Source organism: Rhamphochromis sp. 'chilingali' (genome assembly GCF_963969265.1).
Source record: "Rhamphochromis sp. 'chilingali' genome assembly, chromosome: 17".
Taxonomy (NCBI): domain Eukaryota; kingdom Metazoa; phylum Chordata; class Actinopteri; order Cichliformes; family Cichlidae; genus Rhamphochromis; species Rhamphochromis sp. 'chilingali'.
The window spans coordinates 35,098,594-35,117,719 of record NC_137944.1 but is presented as its reverse complement, the minus strand read 5'-3'; the positions used below and the strand labels follow the sequence as shown (position 1 = coordinate 35,117,719).

Below are 19,126 nucleotides of genomic sequence, written 5' to 3'. Positions count from 1 at the left end.
TCGGATGAGAGAAGCTCCTTAGACCTCCATGTTCGTTGTTTTTAGTTTTGCTTGCCCTGTGATGTTCCCCCTGATTCCCTCCTGTATGTGTTTAGTCTGTGTGTTTTCTTTCATTCTCTCTCAGCTCGTCTGTTTTCCTCCCATCACTCGTGCTGGAGGACACCCCGGTGTGGGACGGCGGTCCGCGCCTTCTTTGCGACGTTTCCACCGGCCGCCCCCGCCCGGTGGTTCCCCTTTCGTGGCGTCGTCCCACACCGGGGTGTCCTCCAGCACGAGTCCCATCTGCGCCAGGTTTTCCAGCGTTTGGAAGGAGGAGCTCCTGTGCTCAGTCTGATGGTGCTGGAGGTGTTGTTGCCGATTCGGACGGACTGAGGCCTCTGACAGGAAATCTAGCACGAGTCCCATCTGCGCCAGGTTTTCCAGCGTTTGGAAGCGCACGGCCTGATCATCAACTGCGCATATCGCGCCACAAAACACAGGAACACACTTCCTCTACACTGGGTGTGAGTGGAGCCCTCTAGTGGTCCACCACAGTGGAAGCAAAACAGCAAAATTCATGACGACATTGATCAAATGTGAAGCGCAGTTTGCTGCTTCTTTTGCTGCTGGCTCGGTGGATTTTGGTTGGAGAGACAAAACCTGCAGCTCAGAATCAGCGCAAAAAGACGTAAACACAGCGCGGACCGGACGCATCAGAATCGCTGAGCTCCGACAGCGTGTCCGTCTACGTCGGGTGAGAAAGCCGAGAAAGACAAAGCTGATTCTGATGCGTCGGTCTGTGTTTACGTCTTTGTGTGGAGTCCGTGTACCTGCTCTCATCTGCTGTTTGGTTGTTGTTGAAATGGTTTTGTGAGCTTTAATCTGAGAATCTGGCGTTTCTGGCAAAACACGGTTATATTTAAAAGTCAATTCAGGATTTAATGAATTGATATCGCTTTATTCAAGCTACTCACCTCCCACTTCCACCTGCACTTTCAACTGGACCACGGCCAATCAGAGAGGTCCCGCCCCTGACTATCTCTGATTGGTTTAGTCCACGATAGGGGCAAAATGTGTGTCTGTTGTTGACCACAGGGAAGGTTGCAGATTTTTTTTTTTGTTACCCGAACAGTTGGTCGCACAGGTGCAACCAAATTTTTTTTTAGTCGCACCACTGAAAAATTTGGTCGCATTTGCGACCAAATTGGTCGCACTCTAGAGCCCTGTGTACATAGAAGAAGTGGGAAAGAGGGCTTTGTGATCCTATTCTGGAACACCAGGGTAGGATCACATCTGTGTGAAAATCAAATCTTAGGGTGTACTACAATTCACCAACACATCAAATTCACCAGGGAGGATATGAAAAGTGGCAGGTTGGCCTTCTTAGACTGTGATACTTCCATCAGTAAAGGGGGACATCTAAAAGCTGATGTGTACTGGAAACCTATTTAAGGTTTAACCATAATATTTAAGGTTTGACTCTCATCATCCACTGGAGCACAAACTGGGTGTCATCAGGACGATACAGCAGCAGGGAAGCAGAAGAACTAGTTATGGTCATTATGCAAATGTACTGTTGCTAAGGAAACCTGCAGTCAGCTGAGATTGAAGAAGTCACCTGGATGAGTGATGTACATGCAGATGAACAGAATCAACTTTCTGGTAAGATAAAATCCTTCTATGCTACTCAAGTCTGGTGTTAGTCAGCCATGTGGCTGCAAACACTTATCCCACTAGAGGGCGCTCCGGTTTTACTTTGAACCAAGAAGAGGAGCAAAAACCAGCTACTGGTCTGCTACATTAATGTCTGCTCAGAGAAAATGTACTTTAAGTGGTCTAAGGAGCTTGGAAAGAAAAGCGTCTGGACTTCTTTAAGTTGCTTGAAGACGTTTCACCTCTCATCCCATAAGCTTCTTCAGTTCTGAAGAGAAACCAAGAAATGTAATCCTTCACTGCGCACATTAAGGCTGTGGATAAAAACGTAAAGTTCAACAGGGAACGCACAAAGGATAACTGTTTGCCTTTCCTGGACTGCACTGAAGAGAACGGCAACCTCAACATTGAAGTTTACCGGAAGCCCACACACACGGACCAGTACCTCCTCTTTGACTCCCATCACCCTCTGGAACACAAACTTGGAGTAATTAGGACCCTACACCACCGGGCAGAACATGTTCCCTCTAAGTCTGAGGGAAAAAAGAAGGAACACACACATGTAAAGGAAGCACTCAAAACATGCGGTTAACCTAAATGGGCGTTCTTAAAGTCAGCAAAGAGGCACAGAAAAGAAGACCAGACACCAGCGAGGGAGGATAAGAAGGACAGACGCAACAACATTGTCATCCCCTATGTGTCACGGTCCGCTGTGACGGACCGAGTGGAGAGTGCGTGGAGGACTCAGGTGCAGACACGAGTGATAAGGAAGTGAACTTAAACAAAAGCGAGCCTTTTATTGTGGCTGATGAATACAAAAGAAGCAAACCAGAATAAGGGCAGCACAAGAGCAATAACTAAACAGAAACCTAAACTGGGAATAAACTAAGGTAAGGCTATGACTTGGAATACAATAGACCGGGCATGGAAACACGGAGGGTGGGAACACAGACGACGCGACACAGACTGTACGAAACACAGAGACTAAATACACATGAGGGATGATCAGGGGAAGTGGATGCACACGGGGAACACAGGTGACACTGATAATCATAACAAGACACGGCAGGAGTGAACGTAACACTGATGGGAGATGGGCAAAGTAAAGCAGGAAGTACACAGAGGTTCAAACAGGAGGAGAGAGAGCACGGGGAGAACGCAGACATAACGGGCTGGGGAAAACATAGAATAAAGCACAAAGAGAGACGAGGGCTCATAAATACACAGAGGGGCACACAGGGGGTAAGAGTCACGAAGGGAAAACACATAAGGAACAACGTAACAGATCAACCCAGGAAGCATGGCCTAAATAAAGAACAAAATACAAAAATACACGAAAACTAAGAATACTGGGCCCACATGGCCCAGGACCATGACACCACCCCCCCCTAAAGGGCTGGCTCCCGACAGCCCAAACCCGAGAAACAAAACACAAGCGAAACAGAAAACACCCCACCCAGGGCGGGAGGCGGGGGACCAGGACGGAGGGAACAAAACGAACCAAAAACAAGGAGCACGAGAACAAAACTGAGTCCACAAATACACAAAAGAGTCCAGAACAGGAAGGCGAATGTCCAAAGAGGCCCGAAGGCCAACCCGAGAGGCGACAACACAAAAGTCCAGTCCAACCGTTCCGGAGGCCGGCCACGGGAAAGGTGGCCACGGTGACAGAACAGATCCGGAGGCCGACCGCGCGGAAGGCAGCGGCAGCGGCGAAGGCGGAGCAGTTCAGGGGGCCGGCCGCGTGGAAGGCAGCGGCGGCGGCGAAGCAGTTCAGGGGGCCGGCAGTGCGCAAGGCAGCGGCGGCGGCGAAGCAGTTCAGGGGGCCGGCAGTGCGCAAGGCAGCGGCGGCGGCGAAGCAGTTCAGGGGGCCGGCAGTGCGCAAGGCAGCGGCGGCGGCGAAGCAGTTCAGGGGGCCGGCAGTGCGCAAGGCAGCGGCGGCTCTCCAGTGTCAGGCGTACTGGCCGAGGCCCGGTGGGCACGGGACCAGTCGAGGCGGGACCGGACGAAGCACAGGCTGAGGCGGGACCAGACGAAGACTCTGAGGCAGACGAAGACTCTGCGGCAGACGAAGACTCTGAGGCAGACGAAGACTCTGAGGCAGACGAAGACTCTGAGGCTGCAGCAGACGAAGACTCTGAGGCTGCAGCAGACGAAGACGAAGACTCTGAGGCTGAAGTCGGAGCCGGACCAGGCGGAGCAGGAGCAGCTGATGCAGAGGCCGGACCGGGCGAGGACGACGGCTCTGAGGCTGCAGCTGACGAAGCGCAGGCTGGAGCTGCAGCTGACGAAGCACAGGCCGGAGCTGCAGCTGACGAAGCACAGGCCGGAGCTGCAGCAGACGAAGCACAGGCTGGACCAGGCGTAGCAGAGGGTGGCTGGATGGGCTCCTCGGGCCCTCCAGCTGATGTGGCATGGTGCTGGACGGGCTCCTCGGGCCCTCCAGCAGACGAGGCGTGAGGCCGGACGGGCTCCTCAGGCCCTCCAGCTGAGACAGGAGGCTGAACGGGCCCCTCGGACCCTCCAGCGGAGACAGAAGGCTGAACGGGCCCCTCGGACCCTCCAGCTGACGTGGCATGAGGCTGGTGCGGTTCTCCAGAACCCCCAGCTGACGAGGAAGGTTGCTGAACGGGCCCCTCGGACCCTCCAGCGGAGACAGGAGGCTGAACGGGCCCCTCGGACCCTCCAGCGGAGACAGGAGGCTGAACGGGCCCCTCGGACCCTCCAGCTGACGTGGCGTGGGACTGGACGGGCTCCTCGGGCCCCCCAGCTGACGTGGCATGAGGCTGAACGGGCCCCTCGGACCCTCCAGCGGAGACGGGAGGCTGAACGGGCCCCTCGGACCCTCCAGCGGAGACGGGAGGCTGAACGGGCCCCTCGGACCCTCCAGCTGACGTGGCATCTGAGGAGGCCCTGGGGAGAGTCTTAAGCTCAGAAGCGACTGGTGAGGCAGCACATAGAACACTGTTAGCATGGCAAGCTTTGAAAACATAATTTCTCAGGTCATGAACACTTTCGGTAACTCGAGTAGTAGATGCCAACTCCCTGTCGGTATTGTCAACACAATAGTTCATGGTAGGATTGCACATAAGTCCGTAGCTGGATTCAGAGTCACATAAAGAGGCAGGCATGCCTATGGCTGGCCTAACAGTCTGCGACTGAGAAGCAGTAGCATCAGAGCTCACGTTCCTGTGCATTTGGTCTTGAGCACTGTCTGCAATCCCACCATCAGGGAATACGGAACTAGACTCCACTACGATCTGCACGCGGGGGTAACACTCCGTCTCGGCTGTACGAGTTTGCTGCAGTAGATAACAGTCTGAGGCGGAGAGAAAGCTCACGCCATTCCTAGCAGGCTCAGAAGCAGACTGTACAGTCGACGTGTGAATCCCTTTCGCTGTCTCATGAACCTTTGCTCCATGTGGTGCGGCTATGGGAGCAACACTAGAAAAAGTCCTGGATTCTACAGAGACAAGAACATGGTCTGTGGTTTCGTTGTGTGCTCCTTCAAAACAGTTACACACAGTTCTTTCAGCTCTGGAGCCCAATTCCGTTATAGTCTCCGGTCCCGGCAAATCAACACTCATCTCACTCTGCTTCATAGAAGGGACGTGAGGCGCAAAAACGCAGTCACTCACCGGAGTTAGTGCGGTGCAACGGCGGCGCCGGCGCCGCCCCCTTCTGGTAGCTGGCGCGATGGGCGCTGATGCCACCACTGCAGAGGGTGGCGTAGCGGCAACATCCTCCTCTGCCCATATCCTCGCTAACGGCGAGGCAGGGGAAGCGAAGTCTGAGCGGGTTGGAGACGGCGAGCGGCTGGTAGGCGGTGCAGCAGGTGAGAGTTCCTCCTCTGGGATGAGCCAGGGTTTCCACCGGAGCTCGTCCTCCCGATAAGCCCGTAACACCTGCTGACGCTCATCGTCCCCGAAGTCTATGGCCTCCACCGCCTCCGTGTGCCGGTTAGTGCAGCATGACGGTGGCGGAAACGAGGAAGCCGATCCACGGTGAGGCGATGGCTGAGTGGAAGTGGGCCTCAGCGTTCCCCCTGTCGCAGCCTCTGGCTCATGAGGCAGCGGCGCCGACACCCGTTTACGGGGTGGAGGTGTGGGTGCTGAGGCGGCATCCAGGACCCTCTGGGCCAGCGCACGGGCACGAAGCTCCTCCTTCAGGGGGCCCAGGGAGTCAAATGCCTCGACGAGGCGGGGGAGCTGTCGCAACCGCAGCTCCCGCAACATAATGGCGTCCACGGCCGCCAATCCCGTGGAAACCACTCTCGGATCCGTGCATCCGATGATGCGATCCATAACGCGGCAGAGCCTGTTCAGCTCCTCTCCCACCTCCTCCGAAATGTCCGCTGAGTCCGACATGGTCGCGTCGTACTGTCACGGTCCGCTGTGACGGACCGAGTGGAGAGTGCGTGGAGGACTCAGGTGCAGACACGAGTGATAAGGAAGTGAACTTAAACAAAAGCGAGCCTTTTATTGTGGCTGATGAATACAAAAGAAGCAAACCAGAATAAGGGCAGCACAAGAGCAATAACTAAACAGAAACCTAAACTGGGAATAAACTAAGGTAAGGCTATGACTTGGAATACAATAGACCGGGCATGGAAACACGGAGGGTGGGAACACAGACGACGCGACACAGACTGTACGAAACACAGAGACTAAATACACATGAGGGATGATCAGGGGAAGTGGATGCACACGGGGAACACAGGTGACACTGATAATCATAACAAGACACGGCAGGAGTGAACGTAACACTGATGGGAGATGGGCAAAGTAAAGCAGGAAGTACACAGAGGTTCAAACAGGAGGAGAGAGAGCACGGGGAGAACGCAGACATAACGGGCTGGGGAAAACATAGAATAAAGCACAAAGAGAGACGAGGGCTCATAAATACACAGAGGGGCACACAGGGGGTAAGAGTCACGAAGGGAAAACACATAAGGAACAACGTAACAGATCAACCCAGGAAGCATGGCCTAAATAAAGAACAAAATACAAAAATACATGAAAACTAAGAATACTGGGCCCACATGGCCCAGGACCATGACACTATGTAGCCGGTGTATCAGAAAAACTCAGGAGAGTTTTCTCCAAGCATGACATCCCAGTGTATTTCAGACCCAGCAACACGCTCAGACAGAAACTGGTTCACCCGAAAGACAAACGGTAGCTCCTAAACACAAACTTAAGTACTGTATGCTGTACAGTGCAGCGAGGAATGCTCAGACCTCTACATTGGAGAGACCAAACAGCCACTTCACAAGCGCATGGCACAACACAGAAGAGCCACCTCCACAGGACAAGACTCAGCAGTCCATCTGCATCTATGGCTACGTTCACACTGCAGGCGAAAGCACATCCAATCGACTTTTCTGACCCCATATCCGATCTTGCTATGACAGTGTGAACGGCACAAATCTGATATTTTCAAATCCGATCTGGGTCACTTTCGTATGTGGTACTGAATCCGATACATATCTGATGTTTTAGAAAGCGACTGCTGTTTTAATGGTCATGTTGCATTAAATCCGTCTTTTATGTCACTGACACAAGACAGACGACAATTATCAGCGCCTGAGAAGACATCATGAACGCTTCCTGTCCATCCAGCGTAGATGTCAGTGAAACTGTTGGGAAGACAACGTTGGAGAAACGTGAACATTTTATTTGTACTGTATAATCAGCAGATTCTGACAGAAATTCGGAATCGGAATTGAGCATTAAGACCTGCAGTGTGAACGTAGCCTTAAGGTCAAAGGTCACTGTTTCGAGGATGCCAATGTTCACATTTTGGACAGAGAGGACAGATGGTTTGAAAGAGTGAAAGAAGCATCTATGTCCACTGTGAGCGACCATCTTTGAACAGAGGCGGGGGTTTACGACACCAACTCTCTGCCATCTATAATCCAGTTCTGAGATCCTTCCCAGACGCCTTAACACCCACTCACATCCTGGGCCATCTGACCTCAGGAAATCACATGATAGGGTGGGGCCAGGTTTCCTAATGAGCTCACCCGAAACCCTGGCTGATTGGGACCCACACCTGTTTTCACACCACGGCTCATGTGATTAGGTAGAGGATCATCAGGGGGTTGTCTCTCTTGGGGAACCCTCCCATAGGGCTTTACAGCATCCTGCGATTGCATTTGTCCCTAACCATCGGGAACCCTCACATTAACTTTTATAGAGTGGAAAAAGGTTAGCGTTCATCGTCCAGCTTTACTGTGTCTGCTATGCTAACATAGCTGTGTCACTAGCGATCACATAGCACATCATTATAAACCAACTAGCCCAACTTCAGTAACCCTACAAACATCACTGCTGTTTTGTGTTCTGTCTTCACTCATGTCTGAAGTGATAGCAGCGCTGTACGACTTAATTTTTTCTGAAATGCCTCAATCAGAACATGGTATATTATATTTCAATGGAAACTAGCGACCTAACTTCCTGCTAACTTCTCCGTTAAACTTAATAAATTCTGTTTTCCTGGATGCCTGGATGTTAAACGTAATTGTTGCACCTGCCAATCAGCCACACTGATCATTTTATTAAATATGAAAGGATTTAGACAGTTTTTAACTCTCAGTGATGCTGCAGTGATCGTTTGACTTTTGGACCTGCAGCGGAGTTTGGGCCCAGACACAGCTAATGATGACAGACTTAAAGACTGGATTGGCTGACGTCTGAGGCCTGTAGCCAATAAATGCTCTCCAGGGCCTTTATAACTGGACTGATGCTGCATTCAGGGCCTCTGTGTTTGTGAAACTGCTGTTAGTATGTTAGTTAGGATCTGATCGTCTTTGTTAGCTTGTTGGTGTTTGTTAGCCTTCATTGATGGTCTTGTTAATTTAGCCAGAAACCTTGAGTGCCCATTCTATTTTGGTTTTCACCGTTTTCTCCTGTTTTTCCAGCCAGTTTGATGTTACTGTCCTCACTCGTAGACCAACTTGGGGATGCAACAACAGCAACATTTACTTTTAAGCAGGTGTGTTTGTTATTTTTATTCAGAGTTTTACATGGTATAATTTGGTGTTATTGCCATGACAACAGAGCCAACAGCGCACTGAAGCTAAACAGCAAAATAAAATCTGTAAGAAAAAAAAACAAAAAACAATTTTTTTCCAAATGATTTAAAATTGTGGACACAACGGTACATACTGAATCTGCAAGGCACTTATACCAAACTGGAGCCCAGCAGCAGTAGCTTGCTATTGTGCCACACTGTCTTTAGTCTCCATGAGCAGCTACGATGCATATAGTTAACACAGGTGTCCTGCTTCTGTGTGATGGAGCATCAGAGATCAGAATCTGCTGCTGTGTCTCGCTTCTGTATCTGTCGAGCTGCAAAACACACAAAATAAACATGGATATGATGGATGGTTATAAATCATACAACTGCTTAAAGTCTGTTTCACTCTATAATTTACAAACTGAACATCATGTTGAAACTCTTAAGACTAAAAGGATCATTTTCTCAGAGACTTTTATGCAGTTGGACTTCTATTTGTAAACCTGCAAATGTGCAGCTGCACAAACATCTGCACTAAAGCTGAATCATGTTAAACTTCAATGAGTCTGAAAACAGTGATGATGAGAGCACAGAGGCTCTTTGAGCTCATCCACCTTTCCTCCGGGTAACAGCAGTGATGCTGATCATGATGATTAAGTAGAGCAGTCCAATCAGTGTGCGGACAGTCATGTGCCACAGGTGATCAGCAGCTGGAGGACAAAGAAACATCTGGAATCAGAGCCTCATCCACCACCAGCTACAGTCACTGATCACTCAGTTATTCAGCTGTATGGGAACACAACTGAACACTTGATTATTCTGGTACGTTTGTCCTGAAACAAACACACTGGGTAACACTCAGAAATTAATATTTTGTCTAAATACTGGTCACAATAATGCAAAAGTCGTTCTTTGAATAACTGCTTTCATACCTAAGATTTCCTCAGGTGCTGCTGCCGCTGTTGCTGCAGTTCTTGTTGTCAGTGAAGTGGTCGTTGTTGTTGGTGGTGGTGTTCGCGTTGTTTTCCTGTCTGTGTTTAACATTTGAAAGATATAAAAGACAGAAAATGTACTTTAGAATAGTAACTTTACATAAAAAAGATTTTTTAAAAACATAACAGAACCCCATGAGTGTTGGTAATCAGCCCAGGACTCTTCGTTTCCAACTAATATTGGTCAGTTTTTGCTGGCCTCTGCAATTCGTCCTCTCAACCCACTGGCTCCAAAACCTTTCCCAGTATCCGCTCACGTTCGCCAACAAAGCATTGTCAGTAAATATATAGATCTAGCACAGCTCATTCTTCCACCACTCAACCAGCCCACTCCACCCATCATGCACAGTCCGGCCCCATCTCAGGCAAAACAGCTCACTCCACTCGAGTTTTCTTTTGCATTTTCACTATACAGAGACATCTTCTGCACTACTTTCCCTTCCCAAAGACAAGTTCTCGATACCTACTTGACCATAATACTCGATCTCGCCCTACACTTCAGCAGCACCAGCTTTTACTAGTACCACATCCAGTTCACTTCTCAAGCAGCTGCTTGCCTACAACAGTTTGATCAGGACACATTCTGGGGCAGGAACTCTACTGTCGCTGTCCGATCTTCACTCTCCTGCAAGATATGCAGTGCTCCGTCACATCCTGCTTCCATTTGTAGCATTCCAGCCCAAAGCAACTGACAGCCCATAAGCCACACATCCACTCTTACCTGCTTGGGTCCAGCCTCTAAACCAGAAATTTCCAAACCCACAGCATCCATTCCTAGCATGCCTTTGCCACAAGGTACAGACTGAAAGGGCGACCCATCGTGAACCTAGGAGGCCGCACCATTTGCAATAATTCCAACTCCAGAAACTGATTCCAGTTGCCTCATGTCTTAGTGCTGCTATCTTCACTCCTGCTCTTTTTGCGGCAGCGGCCATTCCTGCCCAGCATGCCCCCACAACCCCCCCACCTCATGGGAGTCATGTTTTTAAATTAGAGATGTCATTCCCTGGAAACACCTGGAGAAACACAGCTGACACAAATGAACCTGACGCCACCAGGGAAGCGAAACTGAACACATTGAACATGGAAACAAGACTTTCAAAATAAAACAGGAAAACATAGAGAGACGTAGACATGACAACCACACTTGACATTACAACAATGGTTTGTATCATATCTATCTAATAGACTCCAGTTTGTTCATGTAAATGGAGAGTCCTCTACACACACTGAGGTTAATTATGGAGTTCCACAGGGTTCAGTGCTAGGACCAATTCTGTTTACATTATACATGCTTCCCTTAGGCAGCATCATTAGAAGACATAGCATACATTTACACTGCTATGCAGATGACACCCAGCTCTATCTGTCCATGAAGCCAGATAACACACACCAATGAGTTAAACTGCAGGAATGTCTTAAAGACATAAAGACCTGGATGGCCGCTAACTTTCTGCTTCTTAATTCAGATCAAACTGAGGTTATTGTACTCGGCCCTGAAAAGCTTAGAAATATGGTTGTGAAATGCACCACACACACACACACACACACACACACACACACACACACACACACACACACACACTTCTTTATAGCGAGATGCCACGTTTATTTCTAGTTTTTGTTTGGTGTGACAGTCCAGTCTCAGCTCTTCCCAGCCTCCTTCCCGCTCCTCTCCCGTCTCACAAAAAAAGGGAAGAAACCGTCATCAGTCCAAAAACCACCAGCTGTGTTCTCACCTGCCTCTCCAGCACTGCCCCGTTGAGCTCACTGCACCACTCCTCCCCTGCAGCTGAGCCAGGGACATACACCCCCACCGCCCGACTGAGGCCAGGGAGCCGTCTGGCCGAACCTACTTTCGTGGACAGGATGCGATAGCTGCCGTCTTCTCCACCTGTGGACGCACCTGCCTGCCCCCAAGTGGTGCCCCAGATAATGCAGCTGTGGTTGGAGAAGGGTGTTTTGTCCTTGGATTGGCAGACAAGGGAATCTGCCAGTAACCCTTGGTTAAATCCAGTGTCGTGAAAAAACGGGCTGTGCCCAACCGGTCCAGGAGCTCGTCGACCCGGGGCATGGGATAAGCATCAAAGCATGACCCTTCATTCACCTTGCGATAGTCAACACAGAACCGTATAGACCCATCCTTCTTCACCACAAGAACTATGGGGCTACAGCAGGCGCTGTGCGACTCTTCTATCACTCCCATTTTCAGCATTTCAGCCAATTCCCTCTGAACAATTTGCCGGTTATGCTCAGGAAGCCTGTAGGGCCGTGAACGCACCTTCACGCCAGGCTGTGTTTCAAAATGATGCTCAATGAGAGACCTTCGGCCGGGCAGGGGGGAGAACACGTCTGCAAAATGCTGCTGTAAGGCGTCAACATCCGCTTTCTGGGCCTGTGTGAGATGGTCATCACAAGGGAGGGAGGCGGGGATGATAGAATTTGGCCCCTCCGGCCCCAACTCCTCTCTCTCCTTAACCAGGCTTACCAGAGAAGCGTTTTCAGGCTCTCTTCACGCTTTAAGGAGATTGAGGTGATAAATCTGCGGCGCTCTTCCCCTGTCTGACCTCATAGTCAATGTCCCCAATTCGCCGTGTGACCACAAAGTGTCCTTGCCACTTTGCAAGCAACTTTGAGCTGGAAGAAGGGAGTAATACAAGCACTGTCTCCTGGTGAAAATTGCCTGAGTCTAGCCCCTCTGTCATACAGGCGTTGCTGACGCTGCTGAGCCTGGAGCAAATTCTCCCGTGACAACCTCCCCAAAGTGTGGCGTTTCGCTCTCAGGTCCAGCACGTACTGAATCTCATTCTTGGCGAGGCCCAGACTGTCCTCCCAGCTTTCTTTAATCAGGTCGAGCACCCCACGCGGCTTCCTGCCGAACAGCAGTTCAAAGGGAGAAAATCCCGTGGAGGCCTGGGGCACCTCCAGCACTGCAAATAACAGAGGGTCTAGCCAGCGATCCCAATTCCGTTCATCCTCGTTAATGAACTTACGAATCATGGACTTTAAAGTCTTGTTCAACCGCTACACCAGCCCGTCCATATGAGGGTGGTGGACGCTGGTTAATGCCCAGTAATTCGTACAGTTCCCGCAGTGTGCGAGACATGAACGATGTGCCCTGATCTCTTTCGGGATTCCGACTCGGGACCTGAAACAGTGCCTGCGCCACACTCTTTGCAGAGATGTTGCGCAGCGCCACTGCTTCCGGGTATCGCGCTGCATAATCCACCAGGACTAACAGAAAGCGATAGCCGCGTGCACTCTGGTGAAACACCCCGATGAGGTCTGTGCCAATGCGCTCAAACGGGACCTCCATGAGTGGGAGCGGGTGCAAAGGCACTTTTGGTATGAACGGCTGATTAACAAGCTGGCAGGACGCGCACCAACGGCTCACATCCGGATGTCCGGCCAATAAAATCAGGCCGTTATTCACTCCAGAGTTTTTTCATATCCTATATGCCCTGCCATGGGGTTATAATGAGCCGCCTGGAAAATCATTGCCCCTCCATGAACTGCTCCAGCACCGACTTCTCCACCAGCAGAGTCTCCCCCTCTGACGATCCCGGCTGCAGCCACCACACCGCCGCGTCGTGTAGTTTCCGGGCCCAAGCAAACGGCCGATCCTCCCCGGTGAATATCCTCAGGGGCAAGATCCATCCTGTCCAACACCGCCCAGCTCATGTCCTCGAAGTTGCTCCTCGAGGAGCTCAGACGGCGGCCCTGAGTCTGCCGCCGTCTGAGCCTCCCCCGACAGCAGAGGAAGCAAACGTGGAGCCCACTAAACCTGCGGCCACTTCCAAGGTGGCCGCAGGTTTAGTGGGCCACCTTGGAAGTGGTTTAGCTCCAATCAGCCGCTCCAGAACCTGGGTCTGCCGGTCCGCCTGCTCCTTCAGCTTTGATCACGCTGGAGCGCCGCCTGGTCTTGGCTCATCTTCGCCATCTCTGCTGGCATTTGCGCCAGGAACTGCAAAGGCTGGGCAGCATGTGGGTCTGACATTCCCACCAGACAAGGTTTCGGCACAACTTGTGAAATGCACTTCACACACACACACAGTTCTTTATAGCGAGATGCCACGTTTATTTTTAGTTTTTGTTTGTTGTGACAGTCCACAGTCTGGACAGCTCCGGTCTCAGCTGTTCCCAGCCTCCTTCCCACTCCGTCTCACTAAAAAAGGGAACGCCACCAGCTGTTTCCTCTCCAGCACCGCCCCGTTGATCTCACTGCACCACTCCTCCCCTGCAGCCGAGCCCGGGACCACACCTCCGCCACAGTGGTATCTAAGCAGATTCTTACTCTGGATGGCATTACCTTGGCCTCCAGTAACACTGTGAGGAACCTTGGAGTCATTTTTGACCAGGACATGTCCTTCAACGCACATATTAAACAAATATGTAAGACTGCTTTCTTCCATTTGTGCAACATCTCTAAAGTTAGAAATATCCTGTCTCAGAGTGACGCTGAAAAACTAGTTCATGCATTTATTACTTCCAGGCTGGACGACTGTAATTCATTATTATCAGGAAGTCCAAAAAACTCCCTGAAAAGCCTTCAGCTGATCCAAAATGCTGCAGCAAGAGTCCTGACAGGGACTAGAAAGAGAGAGCAGATTTCTCCTGCTCCTCACATACAAGGTCTTAAATAATCAGGCCCCATCTTATCTTAATGACCTTGTAGTACCATATCACCCTATTAGAGCACTTGGCTCTCGCTCTGCAGGCCTACTTGTTGTTCCTAGAGTATTTAAAAGTAGAATGGGAGGCAGAGCCTTCAGTTTTCAGGCCCCTCTTCTGTGGAACCAGCTTCCAGTTTGGATTCAGGAGACAGACACTATCTCTACTTTTAAGATCAGGCTTCAAACTTTCCTTTTTGCTAAAGCATATAGTTAGGGCTGGACCAGGTGACCCTGAATCCTCCCTTAGTTATGCTGCAATAGACGTAGGCTGCCAGGGGATTCCCATGATGCATTGAGTTTTTCCTTTCCAGTCACCTTTCTCACTCACTATGTGTTAACAGACCTCTCTGCATTGAATCATATCTGTTATTAATCTCTGTCTCTCTTCCACAGCATGTCTTTATCCTGTCTTCCTTCTCTCACCCCAACCGGTCGCAGCAGATGGCCCCGCCCCTCCCTGAGCCTGGTTCTGCCGGAGGTTTCTTCCTGTTAAAAGAGCAGGGGTGATGTGGTGCATAGAAGGGGTCCTGGTGATAATACGGGCAGCAGAGTTCTGGATACGTTGAAGCTCATGGATAGATTTTTGACTAAGACCAAAAGAAGAGAGCTGCAGTAATCGATCCAGACTGTGAACAAGAGTGTCAGCGGCATGTGGGGTCACTGTTTGATCAGACTTCACAAACAGGAAAAGACTCATGAACACCTGGACGTTGATTAAACATAAACTAGAATAATACTCGACTTAACCATAACCAAATAATAACACCAGAACTTTGTGTTAATTGAATCTAACATTAGAAAATACAAAATACTCAAAACGCTGGTTTACGTGAACAGTCGAACTCGGTTTGTTCTGTGTCCAGTCCTCATTGGGGTCTATGCTGACTGGCTTACTGTACAGATGTGAGGTGATTCAGTCTCAACATGTAACTCTACACGACTTACAGTAGAGAGCAATGAAGTGAAAATCTACCTTTGTAACAGCGCTTTCTAAAGTGCATCACGTCATGAAGAGGACAGTTATTCACATCCTCTCTGGGACATGTCAACAGAAAACGATTCTAATATTACGTGTGGGTTTAAGATTCAAAAACAGAAAAAGGGAAGTGAAAGTTTGACGTTACCTGGCGGGATCACCCTCAGCTCTGCGGCCGTTTCGTTATTGCACAGGTATGTTCCAGAGTCTGAGACAGCAGCTTCACGAATGTGCAGTGACTTATCCACGAATGCATGGTAATGTTCTCCTGGATCATCGTGTCTCATTACACCGTCATTAAAAACTGTAAGTATGATAACTTTCCTCCCTTCTGTCTCTCTGCTCCAGGTCACGTTGCCCTGAGGGCGAGGACAGGGCAGAGTGATGGGCTGCTGCTCCTCAGCTTCTCTATAGATTAAATCTGTGAAACATAATCTATGAAAATATCTAACAATACCAAATTATCTGTTTACACATGAAAGGCGGAGTGTTAGAAGCCTGTACCTGCAGAGACATCAGAGCCCAGAATAAAAGCACAAAGACAGCAAATGTTCACCCACATCCTGATGCACTGAAATAACTGCAACAGCTGACCCAGGCTTCTGTTTCTGCTGAGAACAGGAACTGTGTGGTTTACAGGAACTGTGTGGTTTACACGCACATCTTCTGCACATCTCAGAGTCTTTTTATAGGAAATGAATATTAATGTTTCCTGTTAATATTTCCTCAGGATTTGTTGTTGACTACCGACAACAACAAAACTGTGTCTGTACTGGAAAGTGAAAATTACTTTTCTGTGAACAAACACACTACGCCACAGCTACAGTGGGGCAAAAAAGCATTTAGTCAGCCACCAATTGTGCAAGTTCTCCCACTTCAAAAGATGAGAGAGTTCTTCCATCACAGGTATGCGTCAACTATGAGACAAAATGAGGACAAAGATCACATCGTCTCATTTTTAAAGAACTGATTTGTAAATCGTGGTGGAAAATAAGTATTTGGTGAGTAACAAAAGTTGATCTCAGTACTTTGTTATATACCCTTTGTTGGCAATGACAGAGGTCAAATGTTTCCTGTAAGTCTTAGCGAGGTTTTCACACATTGTTGCAGAGGTGTGGACTCGAGTCACGTGACTTGGACTCGAGTCATTAATTTTATGACTTTAGACTTGACTTGAAAAAATGTTCTAAGACTTGTGACTTGACTTGGACTTTTACACCAATGACCTGGGACTTGAACCGGTTTACTTGAAAAGACTTGATATTTCACCCCAAATCTAAAATTTAACACACACATTATATAGAAAGTGTGCATCATTAATTCAATTCATTCATTCGTTTATTCCAACCACACTCCGTACGTATGTGTGTGAGCTGTAGCACAGCCAATCAAATTAACCAGATTTCTTTTTTAAGAAGAAAAAAAACGCTCAAAAATGTTATTTTTTCCAGGTACATAAACTATGAAGTAGTCAACAAAAAACCGAAACGCAATATGCAAAACATGCAAGCAGAGAATCACAGACAGAGATGGAGCAACTTCCAGCAGTTGGAGTTGCATAAAGAACGGTAGGCGGTGCTTCATGACTTCATCTAACTGGCAAATGTTGTCCAGGCTCCGTTGGTGATACAGTTTTTTTTAATGTGTATGATATTTTTGTCATGCGATTTTAAAGCCGGTCCTACAAGCGCATCCAAGAATAACATGCAGCTTATCTCAGAACTGTCGGTGAAAATTATTCTTGGAGCTAGGTTTAATTGAGCTGCATTTTAAAGAGGTGCAATTTCACAATTTGTGTATATTTTCTAAGTTCACTATTTTGTCATGTGTTGAGAAAAACAGATTTAAAAATCACACGGTCTAATATTTACATTTAGCATAACTGCAACATGCTTTTCTTTTTTTTTTTTAAGACTTGAAATTCAAAGTTTCAGACTTGTGACTTTACTCGGACTTTTACAGTGACTTGAGACTCGACTCTGACTTGAGGATAAAGACTTGAGACTTACATGAGACTTGCAAAACAATGACTTGGTCCCACCTCTGCACTGTTGCCCCACAGCCTGATGTTCCCACCATGCTTCACAGCAGGTATGCTGTTCTTTGGATGCAACTCAGCATTCTTTCTCCTCCAAACACAACAATTAGACTTTTTAGCAAAAAGATCTATTTTGGCTTCATCTGAACATATGACATTCTCTCAGTCCTCTTCTGGATCCAAATGCTTTCTAGCAAACTTCAGACGGGCCTGGGCGTGCACCAGCTTAATCAGAGCGACACGTCTGGCACTGCAGGATTTGAGTCCCTGGCGGCTTCGTTAGCCTTTGTTACTTTGGTCCCAGCTCTCTGTAGGTCATTCGCTCGCGCCCCCCGTGTGGTTCTGGGATCTTTGGTCACCGTTCATGTGATCGACCCCACGGGGTGAGAGCTTCCATGGAGCCCCAGGTCGACGGAGATTATCACTGGTCTTGCTCCCACAGTTGATTTCTTCACACCAAGCTGCTTGCCTATTGCAGATTCAGTCTTCCCAGCCCGCTGCAGATCTACAATTTTGTTTCTGGTGTCCTTTGACAGCTCTTTGGTCTTGGACATAGTGGAGTTTGGAGTGTGACTGTTTGAGGTTGTGGACATGTGTCTTTTATCCTGATAACGAGCAAAAACAGGTGCTATTAATACAGGTAACAAGAGGAGGACAGAGGAGCCTCTTACAGAAGAAGTTACAGGTCTGTGAGAGCCAGAAATCTTGCTTGTTTGTAGGCGACCAAATACTTATTTTCCACCATAATTTGCAAATAAATTCTTTAAAAATGAAAATTTTTTACTCATTTTGTCTCTCATATCCTGGAACACCACCAAGTCATTGGTTCAGGTATGTGGATGACACCTGGGTGACAATCAAATCTCAGGACGTTCCACATTTCACGGATCACATTAACTCAGTGGACCGACACATCAGATTCACCAGGGAGGATATGAACAGTGGCAGGTTAGCCTTCTTAGACTGTGAGATTTCCATCAGTAATGGGGGACATCTACAAGCTGATGTGTACCGTAAACCTACACATACGGATCAGTATCTAAGGTTTGACTCTCATCATCCACTGGAGCTCAAACTGGGCGTCATCAGGACGCAACACAGAGCGAACACCATCCCTACTGACACAGCAGCCAGGGAGGCAGAAGAACATCAGGAAGGCCCTGAGTAAATGTGGTTATCCCAGCTGGACTTTTGTCAAAGCTGGGAAGGCTCCTAAAGAAAGCTCCAGCTGATCCAGGAGAGAAGGACAACCACATGTTAATGATCCAGGCACTGACATCTTGCTTGGAGAATCGAGGAGAGCATCCGGCAGGCTCTACGGGATGATAATAATAATGGAGTGGATTTATATAGCGCTTTTCAAGGCACCCAAAGCGCTTTACAATGCCACTATTCATTCACTCTCACATTCACACACTGGTGGAGGCAGCTACGGTTGTAGCCACAGCTGCCCTGGGGCAGACTGACAGAAGCCAGGCTGCCATATCGCGCCATCGGCCCCTCTGGACAACACCAGTAGGCGGTAGGTGAAGTGTCTTGCCCAAGGACACAACGACCAGGACCGAGAGCCCGGGGATCGAACCGGCAACCTTCCGGTTACAGATGCGCTCCCCTAACCCTGACCTCCTCCAACCTCCAGATCGCCATTTTGTTCCCACGTTCGGACTCACATATCTAAATTCTCCTGTCACCACAGAGCAGGTTGAACCATCGCCTTACCGAAGCGCCACTTCTGGTGGGAAACGTGCGCGGGAGTACGTCTCCGCCTGCGAGACCTGCACCAGGAGCAAAACCA

At 49.0% G+C, this 19,126-nt stretch overlaps 1 protein-coding gene across 1 annotated transcript in view; it reads right to left on the bottom strand.

The window, feature by feature from the left end:
* Window positions 1–15,843, bottom strand: part of LOC308385148 (uncharacterized protein) — a 40,848-nt gene extending 25,005 nt beyond the window's left edge. The window contains exons 1-4 of the mRNA XM_080863931.1: window positions 15,798–15,843; window positions 15,442–15,714; window positions 9,585–9,683; window positions 9,267–9,362 (exon numbers count right to left, since the gene is read on the bottom strand). Of these exons, the coding sequence (XP_080720057.1) occupies window positions 9,267–9,362; window positions 9,585–9,683; window positions 15,442–15,580 (334 nt within the window). The 5' untranslated portion in view covers window positions 15,581–15,714; window positions 15,798–15,843. The remainder of the gene's footprint in view (window positions 1–9,266; window positions 9,363–9,584; window positions 9,684–15,441; window positions 15,715–15,797) is intronic.
* Window positions 15,844–19,126: the final 3,283 nt, after the last annotated feature.